This window comes from Macaca fascicularis, chromosome 10 (assembly GCF_037993035.2).
Source record: "Macaca fascicularis isolate 582-1 chromosome 10, T2T-MFA8v1.1".
Classification (NCBI taxonomy): Eukaryota; Metazoa; Chordata; class Mammalia; order Primates; family Cercopithecidae; genus Macaca; species Macaca fascicularis.
In genome coordinates this window covers 9,459,853-9,479,244 of record NC_088384.1, presented here as the reverse complement: position 1 = coordinate 9,479,244, position 19,392 = coordinate 9,459,853, and the positions used below count along the sequence as shown (strand labels likewise).

The following is a 19,392-nucleotide window of genomic DNA, read 5'->3' as shown; positions in this document are numbered from 1 at the left end:
ATTCACACAAGCAGCACTGCAAGCAGTAATGCTTGCGATCATTCACACACACTTTCAACCTCCAGAATATCCTGACCACCAAGGAAATGCTTTGTCACCCCAGTGATGTTTCTTACCTTGGTCTGTGCACAAAGTTACCTGGTCACTGTGGTGTTGCAAGCCTTTTTTCCCCCACATTGCTGAGAGTCCAGGTTTATTTGTCACACCGGCTGGGTCCTGATCCCTCACCCTGAGGCCACTGCAACGAGGCAGTGGGACACGTCTCTTTATGAGAGGTGACCAGAGACCCCTTCCCCGGAGGAGAATGGGAATCCCAGATAAGCCCCAGATTTGTTGGAGATAAATGCTCGGTACTGCAAAGTGAAACCAGCACTCAGATGAAAGTTTTCTCAGCAAGGCAATTTACTTTTGCAGAAGGGTGCTGCTTGTGTCAATCACGATTGCAAGAGTACACCAAACAAAGGAAAGCAGGGATTTTATTCCTAACACAATCCCTACCTCTGTGTCACTCCTCCATGGGCTGGGGTTGGACCGCACCATCTAATATGACCCGATTGGCTATTTGTGAATACTTTCCCAAATAAGGAAGGGAAGGGAAATGTGAGTTACAGTGGTGGGACGTGCGGTTTCCAAGGGAGGAATGGGTGAAGAGCGGGTAGCCAGGGGAACAGATGTGAGTTATTGATTAGGACTGACAGGGATGTTGTTTACAGTTACAGTACGTAGGGGCAATGAGGCATAGAGAACAAGAAAGTTGAGTTTGAGAACAAAGAACAAAGAAGTTAACAGGCTAAACCTTTGAAGAGGAATTTTACTGTATCCTACATACTTGTTCTAGTCTGTTGTTGACACTTTCCAGTGCATTTTGTATCTCTCTGTGTCTCCCGTTTCCAGAAATTGTGATTTTTTTTCTTATAATATCTATTTCTCTGGAGAATTTTTCATCCATAGCCTATATTTTCTGTTTTTCGTTTCTTTTCTCTTTTTTTTTTTTTTTGAGACAGGGTCTTACTCTGTCTCTGAGGTGCAATCTCAGCTCATTGCAACCTCTGGCTTCTGGGTTCAAGCAATCCTCCTGCCTCAGCCTCCCAAGTAACTGGTATTATAGGCACGCACCACCATGCCTGGCTAATTTTTGTATTTTTAGTAGAGATGGGGCTTCACTATGTTGGCTAGTTGGTCTCAAACTCCTGACCTCAAGTGATCAGCCCACCTCAGCCTTCCAAAGTGCTGGGTTTACAGGTATGAGCCACTGTGCCTGGCCAATCCATAGCCTGTATTGTTTTTTAAATTTCTTTAAGTTTGTTTTCACTTTTCTCTGGTATCTCCTTGAGCAGTTTAATAATCAACCATCTGAATTGTTTATCTGGCAATTCAGAGATGTCTTCTTGATTTCATTCATTTCTGGGGAGCTAGTGTGGTCTTTTGGGGGTATTAGAGAACCTTGTTTTGTCATATTACAAGTTTTCTGATTTCTTCTCACTTGGGTAGACTATTTCAGGGGAGAAATCTGGAACTCAGGGGCTACTGTTCAGGTTCTTTTGCCCCACAGAGTGACCCCTTGGTGTGATGGGTTCCCACTTCCTCTAGGGATGGAGCTTCCTGGGAGCCAGACTGCAGTGATTGCTATTGCTCTTCTGGGTCCAGCCACCCAGTGGGGCTACCAGGTTCCAGGCTAGTGCTAAGGAATGTCCGCAAAGAGTCCTGTGATGTGATCCGTCTTTAGGTCTCCCAGCGATGGATACCAGCACCTGCTCTGGTGGAGGTGGGAGGGGAGTAAAGTAGACTGTGAGTGTGAGAGTCCTTGCTTGTAGTTTTGTTTACTGTGCTGGCTTTCTCAAATGCTGGTTATGCTAGCAGTGAAGTTGTCACGTGGACAGACTCAGGAGCTCTGGTTAGCCAGGATGTTGCAGACAGTGGAATTAGCTGTTGTTTTCGCCTTCCTTGGGGCAGGGTTATTCTGTTGTGAGTTGATGTAATGTCCTGACTTGGTTGACTTCCAGCCAGGAGGTGGCGCTTTCAAGAGAACACCAGCTGCAATACTAGGAGGGGGATATAAGCTTGCCCTAAGTTGGTCAGGATAAGTATTAGGATTTCTCAGGTGGTGGACAGGGCCATAAAGCTCTCAAGAGTTTATGGCTTTTGTGATCAGCTACCAGGGTGGGTAGAGAAATACCGTCAGGTTGGGGCAGGGTTAGGTGAGTCTGAGCTCATACTTTTTCCAGGAATCTTTCTGTTACTGATTTCTAATTTTTAATTCCACAGTGGTTGAAGGACATACTTGAAATAAATTTAAAATCTATTGAGATTTGTTCTGTGGTCCAGAATATGGCCTATCTTGGTGAATGTTTCATGTGTATGTGAAACTGAGGCATCTATCCCTCAGTTTCAACCACCTGTAGATTTGTAATTATTGTTCCATTTACAGAAATTTGGAGGAAGGTAGAAGTTATTGTCTTGAACCATAAGATGTCTGTTTGAAGTCTTCAAGTTCCTCAGTGGTAGGCTCTATATCCTGTTTACCTTTGACTCTCTCAGCATAGTGCTTGGACCAAAATGGAAGCTCAGCGGACACTGGTTGAATGAATGAATAGATGACATTCAATTGTTAGGCGGTGTTCTTGTTTTTGATTTAGAAAATATGCTTATTGTATTATGCAGTGAGACTGAGTCTTGGCTGGGTGCAGTGGCGGCTTATGCCTGTAATCTCAATACTTTGGGAGGCCGAGGCAGGTAGATCACTTGAGGCCAGGAGTTTGAGACCAGCCTGGCCAATGTGACAAGACCCTGTCTCCACTAAAAATACAAAAAAATTAGCTGGGCATGGTGATGCACACCTGTAATCCCAGCTACTTGGTAACCTGAGGCATGAGAATCTCTTGAACCCGAGAGGCAGAGGTTGCAGTGAGCCACAATCATGCCGCTGTACTCCAGCCTGGGCTACAGATCAAGACTCAGTCTTAAAGGAAGAAAAAAGACTGAGTCTTACACACCTTTGTGTCTTTGTGTCTCTATGGGACTTCACACAGAGCTTGGCATATTGTAGCTGCTCAACCAGTACTGTTTGTGCTGAATTGAACCGAGATACGTACAAAGGGGCTGTCTTTCACTGCTGGGGATTTAAAGCCACCCTGAGGCATTTGACGGCTGTTCTGGCCAAGGTTGAAGAGGTTGTCCTGTCATAAAGTCCCCCTAAGACATGATGTCACACATAGACACCACTCTCCATGCAAAAGGGGGGGCCGGTGCACTGAACTCCCAGAGTTAGCTGGGCCCCAATGCTCCTCTCGGGTTTGGTCGTAGAGCCCAAGAGGGGGTAGATAAGCTGCCTGACACTGATATGGTAAAAGGCTTATCTGCAGATTTCTAGCGTAGACAACAGCACATGCAAAGGCCTAGAAGTGAGTGTCTGAGGTGGAAGTTCAGAGTCTTTGTCGTCAGCAGCAAGACATGGAGAAAAATGACATTGAGATTTAGGCAGAGAGAGACAGAGAGAGAGACAGGGACAGAGATAGAGACAGAGAGAGAGAGACAGAAACTGAGATATAGAGACAGAGATAGAGACAGAGAGATAGATAGAGACAGAGAAACAGAGAGGGAGAGAGGCAGAGACAGAAATAGAGACAGAGATAGACAGACACTGAGAGACAGAGAGAGAGAGAGAGAGAGAGAAAGGAGTGGGAGGCAGGAGGTAAACCAGAGCATGAGAGGTCAACCAGCCAAGAGAAAAGGCGAGGTTGTTAAAGAAAGGGTCAGCTGGGGCCGGGCGCGGTGGCTCACACCTGTAATCCCAGCACTTTGGGAGGTCGAGGGGGGCGGATCACGAGGTCAGGAGATCGAGACCATCCTGGCTAACATATTGAAACCCCATCTCTACTAGTAAGTAAATTAAAAAAAAAATTAGCCAGGCCTCGTGGCAGGCCACCTGTAGTCCCAGCTACTCGGGAGGCTGAGGCAGGAGAATGGCATGAACCCGGGAGGCGGAGCTTGCAGTGAGCTGAGATAATGCCACTACACTCCAGCCTGGGTGACAGAGCAAGACTCTGTCTCAAAAAAAAAAAGAAAGGGTCAGCTGGGTTTGGTGACTAGGAGTGTATTGGTGACCTCAGTGAGGGGGTTTCAGAGGCTTATAGGGACAGATACAGGTTGAAGTGGATTGTGGAGTGCGGGAGAGGTAGAAAGCAGTAAATACACCCCCTGCCAACACCACTTTCAGGAGACTGGTGTGAAGGGTAGGGGGTCAGTTAGGACAGTAGCTGGAGAAGGAATATGGATTCAAGGGAGAAGGGCTTTTTTCTTTTTAATGGAAGAGATCAGCAATGTGTTTAGATGCTGATGGAAGGAGCCAGAAAAAAGGAAAAGGAGAATATTGAGGTGAGACGAGATCCCCAAATGCCCAGGTGAGAAGACCAGATGAAATGGGGCACAGGAGCAAGGCTAGCTTCGGAGACAGGAGGGCAGCCTCCTCTTCTCCCCCCCTGGAAGAGGAAATGGCCCATGAGAAGCCGGTGAGTGAATGGGTTTGGTGGCCGAAAGTTGAGGAAATGCCCATCTGATGGTGCCTGTGTTCTCTGCTGAATGTGAGGAAGACAGGGTGGAGTTAGAGGTTAAAGAGAGAATCTAAGGGACGGGCACTGTGACTCACTTACACTTTAGGAGGGCAAGGCAGGAGGATTGGTGGAGCCCAGGAGTTCAAGACCAGCCTGGGCAACATAGTGAGACCCTGTCTCTACAAAAAAAAATTAAAAAGTAGCTGGGCGTGGTGGCGTGTGCCTGTGGTCCCAGCTACTCAGGAAGCTGAAGTGAGAGGATCACTTGAGTGTGGGATGTTGAGGCTGCAGTGAGCAGTGATCACTCCACTGCACTCCAGCCTGAGTGACACAGCAAGACTCTGTCTTAAAAAAAAAAAAAAAAAAAAAAAGTGGCTGGCCTCGGTGGCTCACGCCTGTAATCCCAGCACTTTGGGAAGCCAAAGCAGGTGGATCACCTAAGGTCAGGAGTTTGAGAACAGCCTGGCCAACATAGTAAAACCCCGTCTCTACTAAAAATACCTTAAACCCAGGAGGTGGATGTTGCAGTGAGCCGAGATTGCGCTAGTACACTCCAGCCTGGGCGACAGAGACTCCGCCTCAAAAAAAAAAAAAGAAAAAATCCTCAATAGTCACCTGTAGTCAACCCTTCCTCCTACTCCCACACCCTGGCAATCAGTGAACAGTTTCCTGTTCCTGTAGTTTTGCCTTTGCAAGATTGTCATATAAATGGAAGATTGTCATATAAATGGAAATGTATGGTAGCCTTTTCAGTCTGGTTTATTTTACTTAGCACAAAGCATTTGAGATTCATCTAGTCATGTATATCAGTAGTTCCTTTTATTGTTGAGTGGTGGTCCATTGTTTGGATGTGCCAGAACATTTGGGCTGTTTCTAGTTTGGGGCATAAAATCACTATTAATATTCATGTACAAGTTTTGTGTGAACATAGATTTTCCTTACACTTGAGTAAAGAGCTAGCAGTGGAATTTTTGGGTCATATAGTAAGTGTAAGTTTAATTTTGTAAGAAACTCAAACTTTTTCAAAGTGGCTGTCTCATCAGCAATAACCAAGAGGTTCCAGTTGTTCTATATCCTCTCCAGCATTTGTTCTTTTTGAAAGCCATTCTAAAAGGCATATTTCGATTTTTATTAGATCAGTATCGAAGATTTATGTTATTAAACTATGTAAACAGGCCAGGCGTGAGAGTTCACGCCTATAATCTCTGCACTTTGAGAGGCCAAGGCAGGAGGATCACTTGAGCTCAGAAGTTCCAGACCAGCCTGGTCAGCATAGTGTGACTCTGTACAAAAAAAAAAAAAAATCGGAAAAATACAGTGGCTCATGCCTGTAGTCCTGGCTACTTGAGAGGTCAACGTGGGAGGATCGCTTTAGTCCAGGAGTTTGAGACCAGCCTGGACAACATTGGGAGACACTGTCTATTAAAAAAAATTAGCTGGGTGTGGTGGTGCCCTGTGATCCCAGCTACTAAGGAAGCTGAGGTGGGAGAGTCACTTACTTGAGCACAGGATGTGGAGGCTGCAGTGAAACATGATCATGCCACTACACTCCAGCCTGGGTGACAGAGCAAGACTCCATCTCAAAAAAACTCCAATCTGTGCAACAGAGCAAGACTTTCTCAAAACAAAAAATGTAGACAGTAGTCCCAGTTAAGTCATGATTTTGGTTTTTCTTCTCTTTCTTTAGTTTTCTGTGCATCTATTATATAATTCATTCATTCAGATTTTCTGCCGAAAATAGAAATCTCTTTTGCAATACATTTAGACAGATCAGGTCATTTGTCCATATGATCATTTTCATGGAGACGTATCTCAGGAGCCCTCCATCTCCCTGATTCCATCTGGATGGGGCACCCTGGAGGTCTGCTGCCTAGCTGTCCTCCTGAGCTCCCCATTCACCCTTATGCTCAGGGGCTCTCCCTGCCTGTTGTGCTGGGTCCCATGTTATCTTCTTTTCCGTTTCTCCTTTTAGTAAAGTACAACCTCCAGTTGCTTCCTGAGGGGTAGTCTTGAGACATGTATCTGAAAAGATCTCAATTCATACTTGCATAGCATTTGGCTAGGTCTAGAATTCTAGATTGGAAATATTTTCTCTCAGATTTTGAAGGTCTTCCTTATCTTATAGCTTCAAAGGTTGGTGTGGAGAAGTCTGATGAATGTTGAATTCCTAAAGCTCAGACTTTTTTGTTTGTATCTCTGCAAGTGTTTAGGTTCCGCTCTGTCCTCGGTGCTGTGAAATTTCTTGACAACAAAATCAGGGGCGAGTCCCCTTCATTCATTGTCCTGAACAGTTGATGTTTCCTTCTCTACTGGAAACTCATGTTCTTCATCTCTGAGAACTTGTCTTGACAAAAAAGAAATGTATTTATTTGACATCTCTCCCTGCCTCCTAGTCTGTTGTCTCTGCTGCCTCTTTCAGAAACATCTAAACAATTTAGCTGTTGGAGCTCCTGACCTCTTCTCTGTTCTTTCTGGAAAATATTTTTTTCAAGTTTAGCTTGTATACTTTGATTAGATTTTGCATTCCTATTATTATGTTATTTTTATTTTAAGGCAAGGTCTCTTTCTGTTGCCCAGGCTGGAGTGCAGTGGCAGGATCATAGTTCACTGCAGCCTTGTTCCCAGACTCAAGTGATCCTCCTGCCTCAACCTCCCAAGCAGCTGAAACTACAGGTGTGTGCCACCACACCCAGCTAGTATTTCAATTTTTTGTACTGACAGGGTCTTAGGTGGCCCAGACTGATGTTGAACTCCTAGGCTCAAACAGTCCTCCTGCCTTAGCCTACCAAAATGCTGGGATTACAGGCATGAGCTGCGGCATCTAGACTATATTTTTGTCAAGAATTAGTGGTGGTGGGTGTTTGAACATTTTTATTTTAGAGCCTCCTATTCTTATTTCATGAATGGAAAGTTTTATCTTTCTAAAGATATCAATTATAGATTTTTTTAAAAAGACAGTTTCACTCTTGTTGACCAGGCTGGAGTGCAATGGCGTGATCTCACCTCACTGCAACCTCCAATTCCCAGGTTCAAGCAATTCTCCTGCCTTAGCCTCCCAAGTAGCTGGGATTACAGATGCCCGCCACCACGACCAGCTAATTTTTTGTACTTTTAGTAGAGACGGGGTTTTCACCATGTTGGCCGGGCTGGTCTTGAACGCCTGACCTCAGGGGATCCACACGCCTCCGCCTCGCAAAGTGCTGGGATTACAGGCATGAGCCACTGTGGCCGGTTCAATTATAGATTTTTTAGGTTGAGGTGTTGACAGATCTCACCTCAGCCTTTTCTCTCTCCTTGTCATGCAGCCCATAGGGGAGACTGTCAGGCCAGTGTGAGGACTAATGAATAAATGCTACACTGTGCCCACTCAGGTGGGTAAGGGCTGGCACTCTTCTACCCCTGGAGTGCGGTGGCTATGTTGGCCCCCTTGGCTGACACAGTAAGGGGGACTGCACCTGGAGAGGATGGGCCAGTCAGGGAAGGACTGCTCGCCACTCATAGCTGTGTGTCACCCCTCCCACCTCCCTCTGTGGAGACGCAAAGTCAAGAGTAGGAAGAAGCCAGCCTCTGAGGTAAGGCTTCCCCTGGAAGGCTCAGGGCTGGGGCTCTCTCCTATCAGAGCTCAGTTAGACCCAGACACATGGCAGGGAGTCCTGGGGGTAGTGGCGGGCCCCCTCCAGGAAACTCACAAGGTTACCACAGCTCAACTGAAAAGGAAGAACTTCACAGGACTGCGACACCCCAGTGTGAGAACGGGAGGATGAGGTGCTCTGAAGGCCTTTCTGCCCACAGTCTGCCCTCTTATTCCTCCTGCAGGTCATGATCCCCAGGGGACCTGGAGGACTGAATGATGCTGCCCCCGAGGAGGCTGCTGTCTTGTCTTAGGAGGGAGAGCAGGTGAAGTCCCCATGGGAGGAAGCACCTAGCCCCATTCCTGCTGAGCAAGAAGAGGTGGCAGGGACCCCAGACTGGGAGGTAAGGACAGCCCGGGGCTTCAACTGGAATGTCTCCAGCATGGGTCCGACTGAGCAGCCACGGAGCACTGCAGAGTGGGAGGCAGCGGGGCAGGGAGGCAGTACTGGAGGCTGGCTCAACCTCAAGACCAGCAGGCCAAGCTGCTGTCCCAGGGGAGTGAGGACATCTGTGCAGAGCTGAGAGGCAGCAGCCATGTGTGAACAGACTGGGCCTCATCCTGGCCCCACCGACTTCTTGCAGACAGAGCCTGTTTCCCTGTCTGTGTAACACAGAACCTGCCTGATCTCACTGCTGGGTTCCTCTTCCTCCTGCCAGGAAAATAAAAAGGTTCAAAAGGAAATTGCTGGGTATCCATCTGGTAAGACCACCGGCCCAGCGTGCTGCAGGGCACTGCTTCCATCCTACTTCTCAGCGACTGCTAGGGTCACACACACCCCAGCCCTTTCCCGCCTTCCTGAGCTGTGGAGGGGAGGGAAACAGCCCAGGAGTCAGGTACCTGGACCTTCCTAGGAGCCTCCTTGGGTGGGCAGGAACTCCGGGCCACTCCCCTGAGCTGGCTGCATCCCTACCTTTCACCACAGCTGACCTGGCCCCCGGGCATCTCAGAGGGAGGTTTGCTCCCAGCAGGGGACTCAAAAGGCCGCCAGTTTCTACTTTGCAGAGGCCTCTGAGGACAGCAAAGAGCATAAGGCCCTGGGACTGGTTCCCCGTGCTCATGACAGAGCTCTGCCTGGACTGGCTCTCAGCCTCCAACACCCTCAAGACTCAGAACTGTGAAGAAAAAGTTTCCAGTAATTCCAAGAGTTGCTGCTGCTATAGGCCCTGCTGCTGCCTTTTGGGGCTTCCATCTTCAGAGAGACCCAGTGTGGCTTCATCCACACTCCCTGTCCCCACAGCTGCAGGAACAGCACTTCCTGCCACCGAGCCACGTCACCACAATGGATTGTCTCTGGAAGGGACAAGGGGGCCCTGGCCGGCCTTCCGACTGACTCGGTGCCAGGGGATGGACCAACGTTCCTCTCGTGCTGACAGCCGGGCCGCACCCTGGCAAGAGGGCATTTACAGAAATGCTGGCGGGAACCGCTGCCAGGGATGCTGTAGGGTCCTCTGGCAAAAGAGGTCTCAAGTGGCTTCTCAGAGTGTCTGTGGTTCTCTATCCCAGGCTGTTCCCTAAGAGGGTCTGCCCAGGACTCAGGTAAGCAGATGCTCATTAGAAACTCTTGGGCACTGCCTGTGTGCCCAGCCCAGCCCATTATGTCGGTGAGGACAGCGGTCCCTGCCTTTGGTGGGCTCCAGGCCAGCAAGGGCTACAGCCCCAGAAGGCAGAGCAGGAAGACAGGACTCAGGGCAGCTGAAGCAGCCTTCTCATTGGCAGAAGGGAAACAGAAGCCCAGGGTCACATGGGGTAATGGCAGAGCCAGGACTAGGGTCAGGGTCTCTGGCTCTCAGCTTGCCCATGCCACCACCTGCTCCTCTGCCCGCCCCAGTGCCTCATAGGCCCAAGGTTGACTCCTGTCCCTAGGGCAGGCCTGTGGCCCACAGGGCTTATGCATGGCCTCTGGCCAAGCCTGTGGGCCCTGCCTGACCCCGTACCGGGAGGATGGCACCTAGGGTTGGAGCCCAGCAAGTATTCTCCAGCTCCAGCCTGGCCCCGAGGGCAAACTTGCCACTGGTCAGGGGTCTGGACAGCGGCATGTCTGAGGACCCAGAGAGGTGGCCAGTCGTGTGGTGAGGTGACAGAGGCTGAGGACGGTGGCTTAGTCCCGGGCTTCCATGGGGCCTTGGGGCCTTCCCAGGGAACGTTCTGGCACCTGCTGACTGAGGTCTGGGAGGTAGCCCTGGCATATAGTCCCTGATGCCATGATTTGTCTTCCTTTTTGGAGTGTCACATATGAAAGGAGGTAACTGTTGTGATGGTGCTGGCGGGACCGCTGCCCCTGATGGGGGGTGGGCTGAGTTAGGCCTGAAATGTGGGCCTCCAGGCTGAGTCCTGCCCTCTCCACCACACTCAGGGCTGACACCTCTAGTCAGCCCATTCTGGCTCCTTCCCCCAGATGCCAGAACAATGTAGTTCTTGTCACCAATCTGGGCAGAGTTGGGTCAGTGGGGACATGGGATTATGGGCAAGGCTAGCTGACATCTGCTCAACCTCAACATACCTGTCTCAAACGCGGCCAGGTGGTGGGGTAAGCAGGAATGAGGCAGGGGTGGGACTGCCCTGGGGAGGACGTTCCCAACCAGGGCCTGGGCAGGGGACCCAAGTTGGAACTACCACATTGCTTTATTGTACATCAGGGCCCCTGGCTAGGGAGCAGGCTGGGGACTAGGTACCCCATTCTAGCGGGGCACAGCACAAAGCTCGTAGGGGGAAGGGGTCACCAGGAAAGCAAAGACACCATGGTGGCTGGGCCGGGGCTGTCCGGCGGGCACCGAGAAGCTGAAGCGCTGCAGCAGGCAGGTGAAGAAGAGGAAGAGCTCCATGCGGGCCAGGGGCTCCCCGAGGCATGCACGGCGGCCTGTGGGGAGGGGAGGGGAGGGGTGTCAGTGAGCCTGCCTCCCGGGCAGGACCCCTGCAAGATTCCACAGAAGGGGACAGGGAGCCGGGCTCCCCACAGGCACCTGCTGAGAAAGGCAGGAAGGCCTCTGGCTTCACAAAGCGGCCCTGAGTATCCAGGAAGTGTTCGGGGTGGAAGCGGAAGGGCTTCTCCCAGACGGCCTCATCCTTCAGCACCGATGACAGGTTGGTGAAGAGCGTCGTCCCCTGGGCAGGAGATGCAGGGTGAGAGTGGGGACTGGGCTCTAAGATGTTGGTACCCCTGCCACCAAACGCACGGGGGACACACACTGCCTGGCACACAGCTGGACTCTCAACTAGTCCTGCACCTGAGAAGCTCCTGGGCACCCTCTCTGACCCCATGGCAGGGCGCAGTCACACCTCTCAGGGGCACCCACGCTGCCCCCTCTCCCTACAGGCATTGGGTCGTCCGACATTCTGGCAGGTCCTGATCAACAGATCAGAACCCCACTAGACTGGGGTTCTGTATGGACAGGCCAGCCCTGCCTCTACTCTGGACCCCACAACCAAGCTGGGACAGTTGATGTGATGGCATTAAGGGACTGGGTGGCCAGGGTTCCTATACTGGGCCCACCTGGTAGTGGCCATGCTGGGGCTACCACCAGGGCCTGGTGTTGAGCTGGGGTGAGGAGGGCTCCAGGCCTACCTTAGGGATGAGGAAGCCCTGTAGTTCGATGTCACGGGATGTCATATGGGTCACACCCAGGGGGACGATGTCCCCAAAGCGCTGCACCTCGTGAATCACGGCAGTGGTGTAGGGCATGCGAGCCTGGTCACCCATCTCAGGTCGCCGCACCTGCCCTATCACGTTGTCGATCTCCTGTTGGACACGGCCTGGACAGACATGCGTCCCCACAATGGGTCAGCACCTAGGGGGTAGCCCTGACACTCTGCCTCCTGTGTTGGAGGAGGTCAGGCTTACAGGAGCCTTTTCAAGACTGTGCTGGGAGCCCCGGGTGTCCCAGCTAAGTTCACGGGCCCCCACCTGTACCCTTCCTCCCTCGCCCCCTGCACTCGGCCCCAGCTGGACTCACGCTGCACATCCGGGTGCAGGATCATGAGCAGGAGGCCCCAGGCCAGCGTGGTCGAGGTGGTCACCATCCCAGCAGAGAACAAGTCAGCCACCACTATGCGCAGGTTCTCTTCATTGAAGCTACTCTCAGGGTTCCCCTTGGCCTGAGCAGGGCCAAGAGGGTGCTCAGGGGACATATTGGGGTAGCCCCCTAATGACCTCCCATTCTGTACCTATCAGCCCAGATGCTGCTTGCCGGGATGCCCTGGCCCCACCTTTTGCCCAGCCTCCCCTCATTCCTCCTGGGATGCTCAATCCACCACCCTTGCTCCCTACCGTGGCAGCCGCTCTCACCTTCTCCATCTCTGCCAGGAAGGCCTCAATCAGGTCTCGGGGTGGCTGGGCTGGGTCCCAGGTCATCCTGTGCTCGGTCAGCAGCTCATCTAGCTGGGTCAGGAAAGCCTTTTGGGAGCGTAGGACCTTGCCAGCCAGCCCAGGGATGCGCAGGAGGAGGGGGACGGCGTTCAGCACCTACACCAGACACAGAACGGGGTCTCAATCTCTCCTGTGCTCTGTGTTCACCTGGACCAGTCTCGGGCCCCAGCTGTCTCCAGGGAAGACCCAGGGCCTGCCTGTCTCCACCACTGACCTCTCCAAGTGCCAGCCTCCACCCTCTCTCCTTGCCCTGGGCTGCCAGAAGAGAAACCCAAAATCGAAATCACCATGGACGGGGGCACAGTCCTTGGCCTTTCTTGGTGCCCCCTGACCCGGGCACACCTCTCCCATGACCTTGTCTGAGACTTCCCATTCTCCTCCAGGCCCTTCCTCTAGCAGTGGACTCTCTAGGAATGTCCTTTCCCAAACCCTCTGCAAATCCTGTTCCTCGGAGCCCCTACTGCAGCCCTGGCACTTCTCAGGAGCTCGCCCTGCAGAGACCCCGGCGTCCATCGCTCTGCACCTCGCGCAGGAAGCCTGACTCCTCCTTCAGTGCCTCATGTGTTAGGTCAAACAGCCTGAGGAAGCGAGGGTCGTCGTACTCGAAGCGGCGCCCGTAGGTGAGGGAGGCGATCACGTTGCTCACTGCTTTATCCAGGAGGCTGTTTGGGCGAAAGGGTCGTCCTGGGGGCGGGAGATGCGGGTCAGGGGTCACCTTCCCCGTCCCCCGCCTTCCCAGTTCCTGCCTTGTGCCCCTCTGCCCATCACCCACCGGCTTGGTCGGTGAAGGCAGCACAGAGGCAGGCGGCCTCCTCGGTGACCCATTGCTCCAGCGACTTCTTGCCCAGGCCCAAGTTGCGCAAGGTAGAAACGGAGAAGCGCCTCTGCTCGCGCCACGCGGGCCCGTAGCGAGCCAGGAACACCCCTAGGGGCAGGACAGGCAGGTGCGAGTGGCCATGAAGTCCTTGGCCCCACCCTCTGCCACCCACTCCAACCCAGCGCTACCCAAGGTCTCCCGCAGTCCCTCGCCTGGTCCAGCTGGGCACAGGGCCCACTCTGCTTACCTGCCTTGCTTCCCTGCCTGGGGCAGGTTTTTGCCCCACCTCTTCTCTGCCCACCCTGACCGCCTTTCCACTCAGGGAAGATCCCGCATGCCCCGCCCCACCTACACTGAGCCCACGCACAGGCGCTGACGCCGTCCCCCTCTTCGACACCTGATTCCAGCTGGGAAAGGCGCCATCCTCACCCACCTGGCTCCTGGCGGGTCTGGGCAGTGGCCCCGCCCACTCGTCACAAGCCCCGCCCTCATCCCCAGGCTCACACCTCCCCAGTGCAGGTGGTTTCCTGGCCCGCTGTCCCCACTGGCTGGCCTTTTATGTTTCACATCCACGACCCCGCGCCCTCTCCGCCCAGCTCGGACTTCGGTCACCGCCCACCCAGGGCCCACGGAAATGAGGTCTCTGTGCCCACCGCCACTTGCCTTGGGAGCGCGGCCCAAAACCCAGGACCTGGTTGATGGGCACAGGCGGGCGGTCGGCTGTGTCCTCGCCGCAGGTCACCAGCGCCTCACGCACGGCCGCCAGCCCATTGAGCACGACCACCGGCGTCCAGGCCAGCTGCAGGCTGAACACGTCCCCGAAGCGGCGCCGCAACTGCAGAGGGAGGGTCAGGGCCTCCGTCAAGCCAGGGTCCCCCCAGACTGCAGGTCCTAGTCCTATTTGAGCCTTGGGCGACCCCCGGGGATACCAGGAGTGAGCAGGTGGAAAGAGGAGACCTGGCCTCATGATCCTGAGGTGGGGGTGGGGTTCACACCTTCTATGATGGAGGAACTCAGTTTGGATGCATCACCCAGCTATGACCTTATAAGGGTCACCAAAATTGCCGATAGACCCCAGTTAGCATCCCATTTTACAGATGATGGTCCATGCCAGTGAGCAGTGAGGCCTGAGGACCCACAGTGCAAAAGGTTTGAACCAGGTCACTGCACACCCTTCATCCTTGATTTCCTGATTTAAAGACCTGACTTTAAAAGACCCTGACTTGTCTTCCATTCGTAAGTCCTTTCCTTCTGGTGTCAGCAGAAGGGACTTTGTGCTCCATAACATATTGTGCCCAATGGGCTTGCACGCCCACTGCCAAGTCCAGCTCCACCTCCAGGCCCTTGCCCTACTCTTCCTTGGTTTTTGGAAAATCCAGTCCTTCGTACCATGCACAAATGCCCTCCCCCTGGAAGTCCCCCAAACCCGCTCCCTTCTCAGCCTGGCTTCTGGTCCAGCCTGTGGTTTCACCCACCACCCATGTTTGCTGCTGGTGGGGGATCCTCAGGACCTCTGCCACCCTCCAGGACCTCCTCCCTCACCTGGTCGAAGCAATATGGTGTGTTCTTGAAGTCCACATGCAACAGGTTGCCCAGCCCTGGCAGTGGCAGGGGACCTGGCGGGTAGCGTGCAGCCCAACGTTGGCGCCGGTGCATCAGGTCCACCAGGAGCAGGAAGATGGCCACTGTCACAGCCAGGGGCACCAGTGCATCTAGCTCCATAGCTGCCTTACTGCCCCCTGGGCTCCTCTGGACACACCTGGCTCCCCCACCGCACCAGGCACAGAGGACCAGGCAGGACACTCTCAGCACACCAAGTGCGTGATCATTCCCTTATAAAGGAAGCTGATCATGGCCTTTGCCCTCTGCTGTGAGCCAACCTGCTGTTTTGATTGTACTGCCAGTGGGTACAGGGTCAGGCCTGGGCGGGTAGGGGCTGCTCCAGAGGCCCTTGCCCCTGCTGCCCGCTCCAGGCCCTTACCCAGGGTAGGGTGGTGGAGGGGCCTGGTTGGAGAAGTCACTCCCTCTCCCCACTCCCAGCTTCTCAAGCCCGCACAGGCTTCTGGGATAACCAAGGTCTCATTGCACCCTGCCATCCACCTCTCTGCTAGGCTCATACACCCTAATGTGGTCACAACCCCTCCTCCAGAACATGGCCTTCCCCTTTCCTTACCCCACCTACCCGTTCCAGAGTGGCCTTTACCACCCTTATCTGTCACTGGCACTTACCTGGGGCCTTAGGGAGCTCATGATGATCAGAGGCGCCATGGGCCTGGTCCCTTCGCTTCACACTGCACTCTTGACATGCACAGACGCTATGCACACCCCTGATGGTGCACAGACCTCTTGTCCACTCCCAGACACTTGTCCACACTTGGAGGGACACGATCACACACCCACAAAATCACCCACACGAAGACAGTACTCACGTGCACACAGACTCACACTGACACTCGGCACACGCATTGTCACACACACACATACAGACCCAGCACCAAGTACTGCGCTTCTCAGCCATGCCTGAGGTTTCCTGCGTGGGATTTCTCCTGTCCAGAGGCCGCTCCCAGTGAGCCTCAAAGCTGTCGCCTGGATCCCAGCCCAGCCCGCATTCCTGGGCTCCGGCCTGGCCATGGCTTCTTGTTTGCAACAGGGCTGTTCCCAGAGCTTCCAGTTAGTAACCTGAAGGCCCTTGCCCCAGCATGTGACAACATCCTTCAGGGCTGCCTGAGGGCTGTCGTCCTCCACTGCTTTCTGGCCTCCATGTTTCTGATTAGAAATCTGGTGGGAATGTTAAGGAGGATCCTTTGTTCAGGATATGTTGACTTAAAAAAAAAAAAAAAAAAAAAGACAGGGTCTTACTCTGTTGCCCAGGCTGGAGTGCAGTGGCAGGATCATGGCTCACTGCAGTCGCGACCTCAAGTAGACCTCCTGCCCCCCAAGTAGCTGGGACTACAGGCACCACTGAGCCCAAATAATTTTGTTTTTGAGACGGAGTTTTGCTCTTGTCGCCCAGGCGGGAGTGTAATGACGCAATCTCGGCTCACTGCAACCTCCGCCTCCAGGGTTCAAGTGATTCTCCTGCCTCAGCCTCCAGAGTAGCTGGGATTACAGGCACCCACCAACCATGCCTGGCTGATTTTTTTGTATTTTTAGTAGAGACAGGGTTTCACCATGTTGGCCAGGCTGGTCTCGAACCCCTGACCTCAGGTGATCCACCTGCCTTGGCCTCCCAAAGTACTGGGATTACATGCATGCACCATCATGTCTGGCTTGGGAATGAGGTTTTGAAGCTCCAGCTGCTGGGGCTTCCTCAGGTTTCTGTGGGGCCATGCAGACTGTCTTGTTTCAAGTCTCTCTCCTAACTGGGGAGAGGGGGGATATGAACAGAACAAGTTAAAATACCACATAGCTTGCCATTCTCAGCTTCAGCCACTTTTCTTCTTTCATTTTTTGGTAGAAACGGGGTCTTGCTATGTTGCCCAGGCTGGTCTCCAACTCCTGGTCTCAAGAGAACCTTCCACCTCAGTCTCTGAAAGGGCTGGGATTCCAGGTCTGAGCTGCTGTGCCTGGCCCTCCATTTTTCTTGAATAAATGCTCATGGGTATTTATGAGCTTTTAGTTAATTTCCAGACTTCTGAAAAAGTTGAGACTGATGTTTTTGTCAGGTTTTTCATGTCGCACAGCAAATGGTGAATTTCAATGTGTTATTTCTGCAGATGTCACAGCTCATCTGAGGGTATTTATGAGACGTAAGATGTCTTAAATGTCTGTCTTTATATGTGGCTAACAGTTTGGTTGGGTCTAGAATTCTTTTTTATTTTTTGAGATGGAGTCTTGCTCTGTTGCCCAGGCTGGAGTGCTGTGGCACAGTCCTGGTTCATGGCAACCTCCACCTCCCGGGTTCGATTCTCCTGCCCTCAGCCTCCCAAGTAGCTGGGACTACAGGCGCCCACCACACCTGGCTAATTTTTGTGTTTTTAGTAGAGACGGGGTTTCACCATGTTGGCCAGGCTGGTCTTGAACCTCTGACCTCCAGTGATCTGCCTGCCTCAGCCTCCCAAAGTGCTGGGATTACAGATGTAAGCCACCATGCTTGGCCTAGAATTCTACATTGAACATTATTTTCCTGCTGAATTTTGTCTACTGTTATGAAAAGAGGTCACTGTTGTGATGGTGCTGGTGGCACTGCCGCCTCTGGTGCGTTGGCTTGAGTTGGGCCTGAAATGTGGGCCTCCAGGCTGAGGGAGCCTCTGTGCAGTAAAGGGTCGACTCATCAGCTTGGGGAAGGCAGCATCTCTGTATCTTGAAGAAAAAAGAACAAGACCTCGACCAGTTTTTGGAAGATGAGCTGTGTGCTTTGGTAGTATTCTGCCTGGTAACAGTGTCTTTGAATTCCTGAAGCCTTAGGCCATGCCAGTTTGCTGACAAGGTGATGTATGGTAGAGACCTTGGATCTGCCTGTATCAGTTTGACCTCTAGAGGGGGCAGGAGACTTCGTACCTAATGTCAGCCACTCAAGTACTCCATACGTACAAGACCAACCCCCCAGAACTCCTCTGAACATGAGGGCTTGGTGGAGGTCCCTTACAGGCAGTGTCCTGTACATGTGTCACACACTGTGGCTGGGAGAATACAGCACTGTCTGTATGACTGCACTGGAAGACAACAGTGGGAATTCTGTGCTGTGTGTCTGCTGGACTCTGTCCTGGGCACCACTGACCTCTGCTGACTTTTATCTGTATCTTTTCAGTGTAATAAACCATGACAATGAGTATAACAGCATTTCTGAATTCCGTTGAGTTCTTATAGCAAATCACTGAACTGAGAGGGGCAGATCTTGGGGACTCCCGACACAGCTGGCTTCAGAAGTGTGATTCACTAGAATTACCCTCTCTGAAACTTGGTGCAAGCTTAACTTGGAAAAAGGAAGGTAAAGGAGGTGGCTGATGGAGCTTTATTCCTGCATAGTTACTGTGTCACTTATGGCATGACACAGTAGCTGCACTGTGATCAGTTATGAGAGGTAAAGTTAGTTACAGAATTTAGAAATGATGGAACCAACTCCCAAGGAGCTGGCACAGTGGATGTGTAAGGAAATGTAAAATAACAAGAAACAAGCTAAATATACAATCCCTTGGTTATTATTGTGTGCCATTGGCTACATTGAAGTAAAGGATAGGCTGGATGTGGTGGCTCACACCTGTAATCCCAGCACTTTAGGCCAAGGCAAGAGGATCACTTGAGTCCAAGAGTTTGAGACTAGCCTGGGCAACATGGCGAGACCCTGTCACTACAAATAATTTAAAAATTAGCCGTGTGCGGTGATGCAGGTCCAAGCTACTTAGGAGCCTGAGGTGGGGGAATTCTTGAACCCAGGCAGTTGAGGCTGCAGTGAGCTGTGATCGCACACTGCACTCCAGTCTGGGCCACAGAAGGAGACCCTGTAACAGGGGGGAAAAAAAAAAGAAAAAAGAAAGGGGGCAAAGCATTCATTCCACTCCTCACCCCCATGGGAACACCAAATTTTAACAACTATCTGCACACAGAAAAGCACCGTCACAAGATCCAAAACTCAGCTGAGCCACCACAGTACCTGGTTTTAACTTCATATCACAGGAAGACGCACTGATGAGGGTGGGAAAGACAGTCTTAAATCGCTGACACCACCCTGCTCCCTCACCTGCTGGCAGAGGCCATGCAGCACTGAGTCTGTGCACTTGTGGGAGGGAGAGAGCAGTGACTGGGGTGCATGACACTGGACTCAGGGCTGCCCTGTCACAGCAGAGAGCAAAGCCACGCTGGGTTCAGTCAGCACCCACACCAGAAGGGAGCATTTGGGCCAGCCCTAGCCAGAGGGGAATCGCCCATTCCAGTGGCCAGAACTTGAGTTTCTGGGCAAGCCTCGCCACCACGGGTCAAAGTACTCAGGGATCCTAGGTAAACTTGCAAGACAGTCTAGGACACAAGGACTGTGGTTCCTCAGCAATTCCTAGTACTGGGCTCGGCTCAGAGCCAGAGGACTGGGGTG

The 19,392-nt window shown here is 52.5% G+C and overlaps 1 protein-coding gene and 1 long non-coding RNA gene across 7 annotated transcripts in view; one reads left to right on the top strand and one right to left on the bottom strand.

Moving 5' to 3' along the window:
- Positions 1-18,146, top strand: part of LOC102142698 (uncharacterized) — a 39,461-nt gene extending 21,315 nt beyond the window's left edge. For 2 of the 6 annotated variants that reach the window (XR_012418676.1, XR_012418678.1), the window contains 4 exons: positions 8,367-8,525; positions 9,187-9,720; positions 12,931-13,167; positions 16,822-18,146. This is a non-coding gene — a long non-coding RNA (uncharacterized lncRNA). Of the gene's footprint in view, positions 1-7,127; positions 7,224-8,366; positions 8,526-8,840; positions 9,018-9,186; positions 9,721-12,930; positions 15,234-16,821 lie in introns of those variants that run through there. The other 4 variants (XR_012418674.1, XR_012418675.1, XR_012418679.1 and 1 more) reach the window with 3 other exon arrangements.
- On the bottom strand, positions 10,788-15,174 carry CYP2D6 (cytochrome P450 family 2 subfamily D member 6). The gene is made up of 9 exons (XM_045364240.3): positions 14,907-15,174; positions 14,028-14,199; positions 13,320-13,472; positions 13,071-13,231; positions 12,467-12,643; positions 12,135-12,276; positions 11,747-11,934; positions 11,145-11,286; positions 10,788-11,041 (listed from the first exon to the last, which is right to left on the bottom strand). Exons 1-9 carry the CDS (start codon positions 15,084-15,086, stop codon positions 10,863-10,865), a joined length of 1,494 nt encoding a protein of 497 aa, XP_045220175.2. The 5' UTR covers positions 15,087-15,174; the 3' UTR covers positions 10,788-10,862.
- Positions 18,147-19,392: the final 1,246 nt, after the last annotated feature.

Coding starts and splice junctions, on each gene's coding strand:
- CYP2D6 (XM_045364240.3), bottom strand. CDS start 15,086: ATGGAGCTAGATGCACTGGTGCCCCTGGCTGTGACAGTGGCCATCTTC. Junction 13,232..13,319: donor TGCCTTCACCGACCAAGCCG/GTGGGTGATGGG, acceptor TCCCGCCCCCAG/GACGACCCTTTCGCCCAAAC. Junction 11,287..11,746: donor AGGGCTTCCTCATCCCTAAG/GTAGGCCTGGAG, acceptor TCTCCTGCCCAG/GGGACGACGCTCTTCACCAA.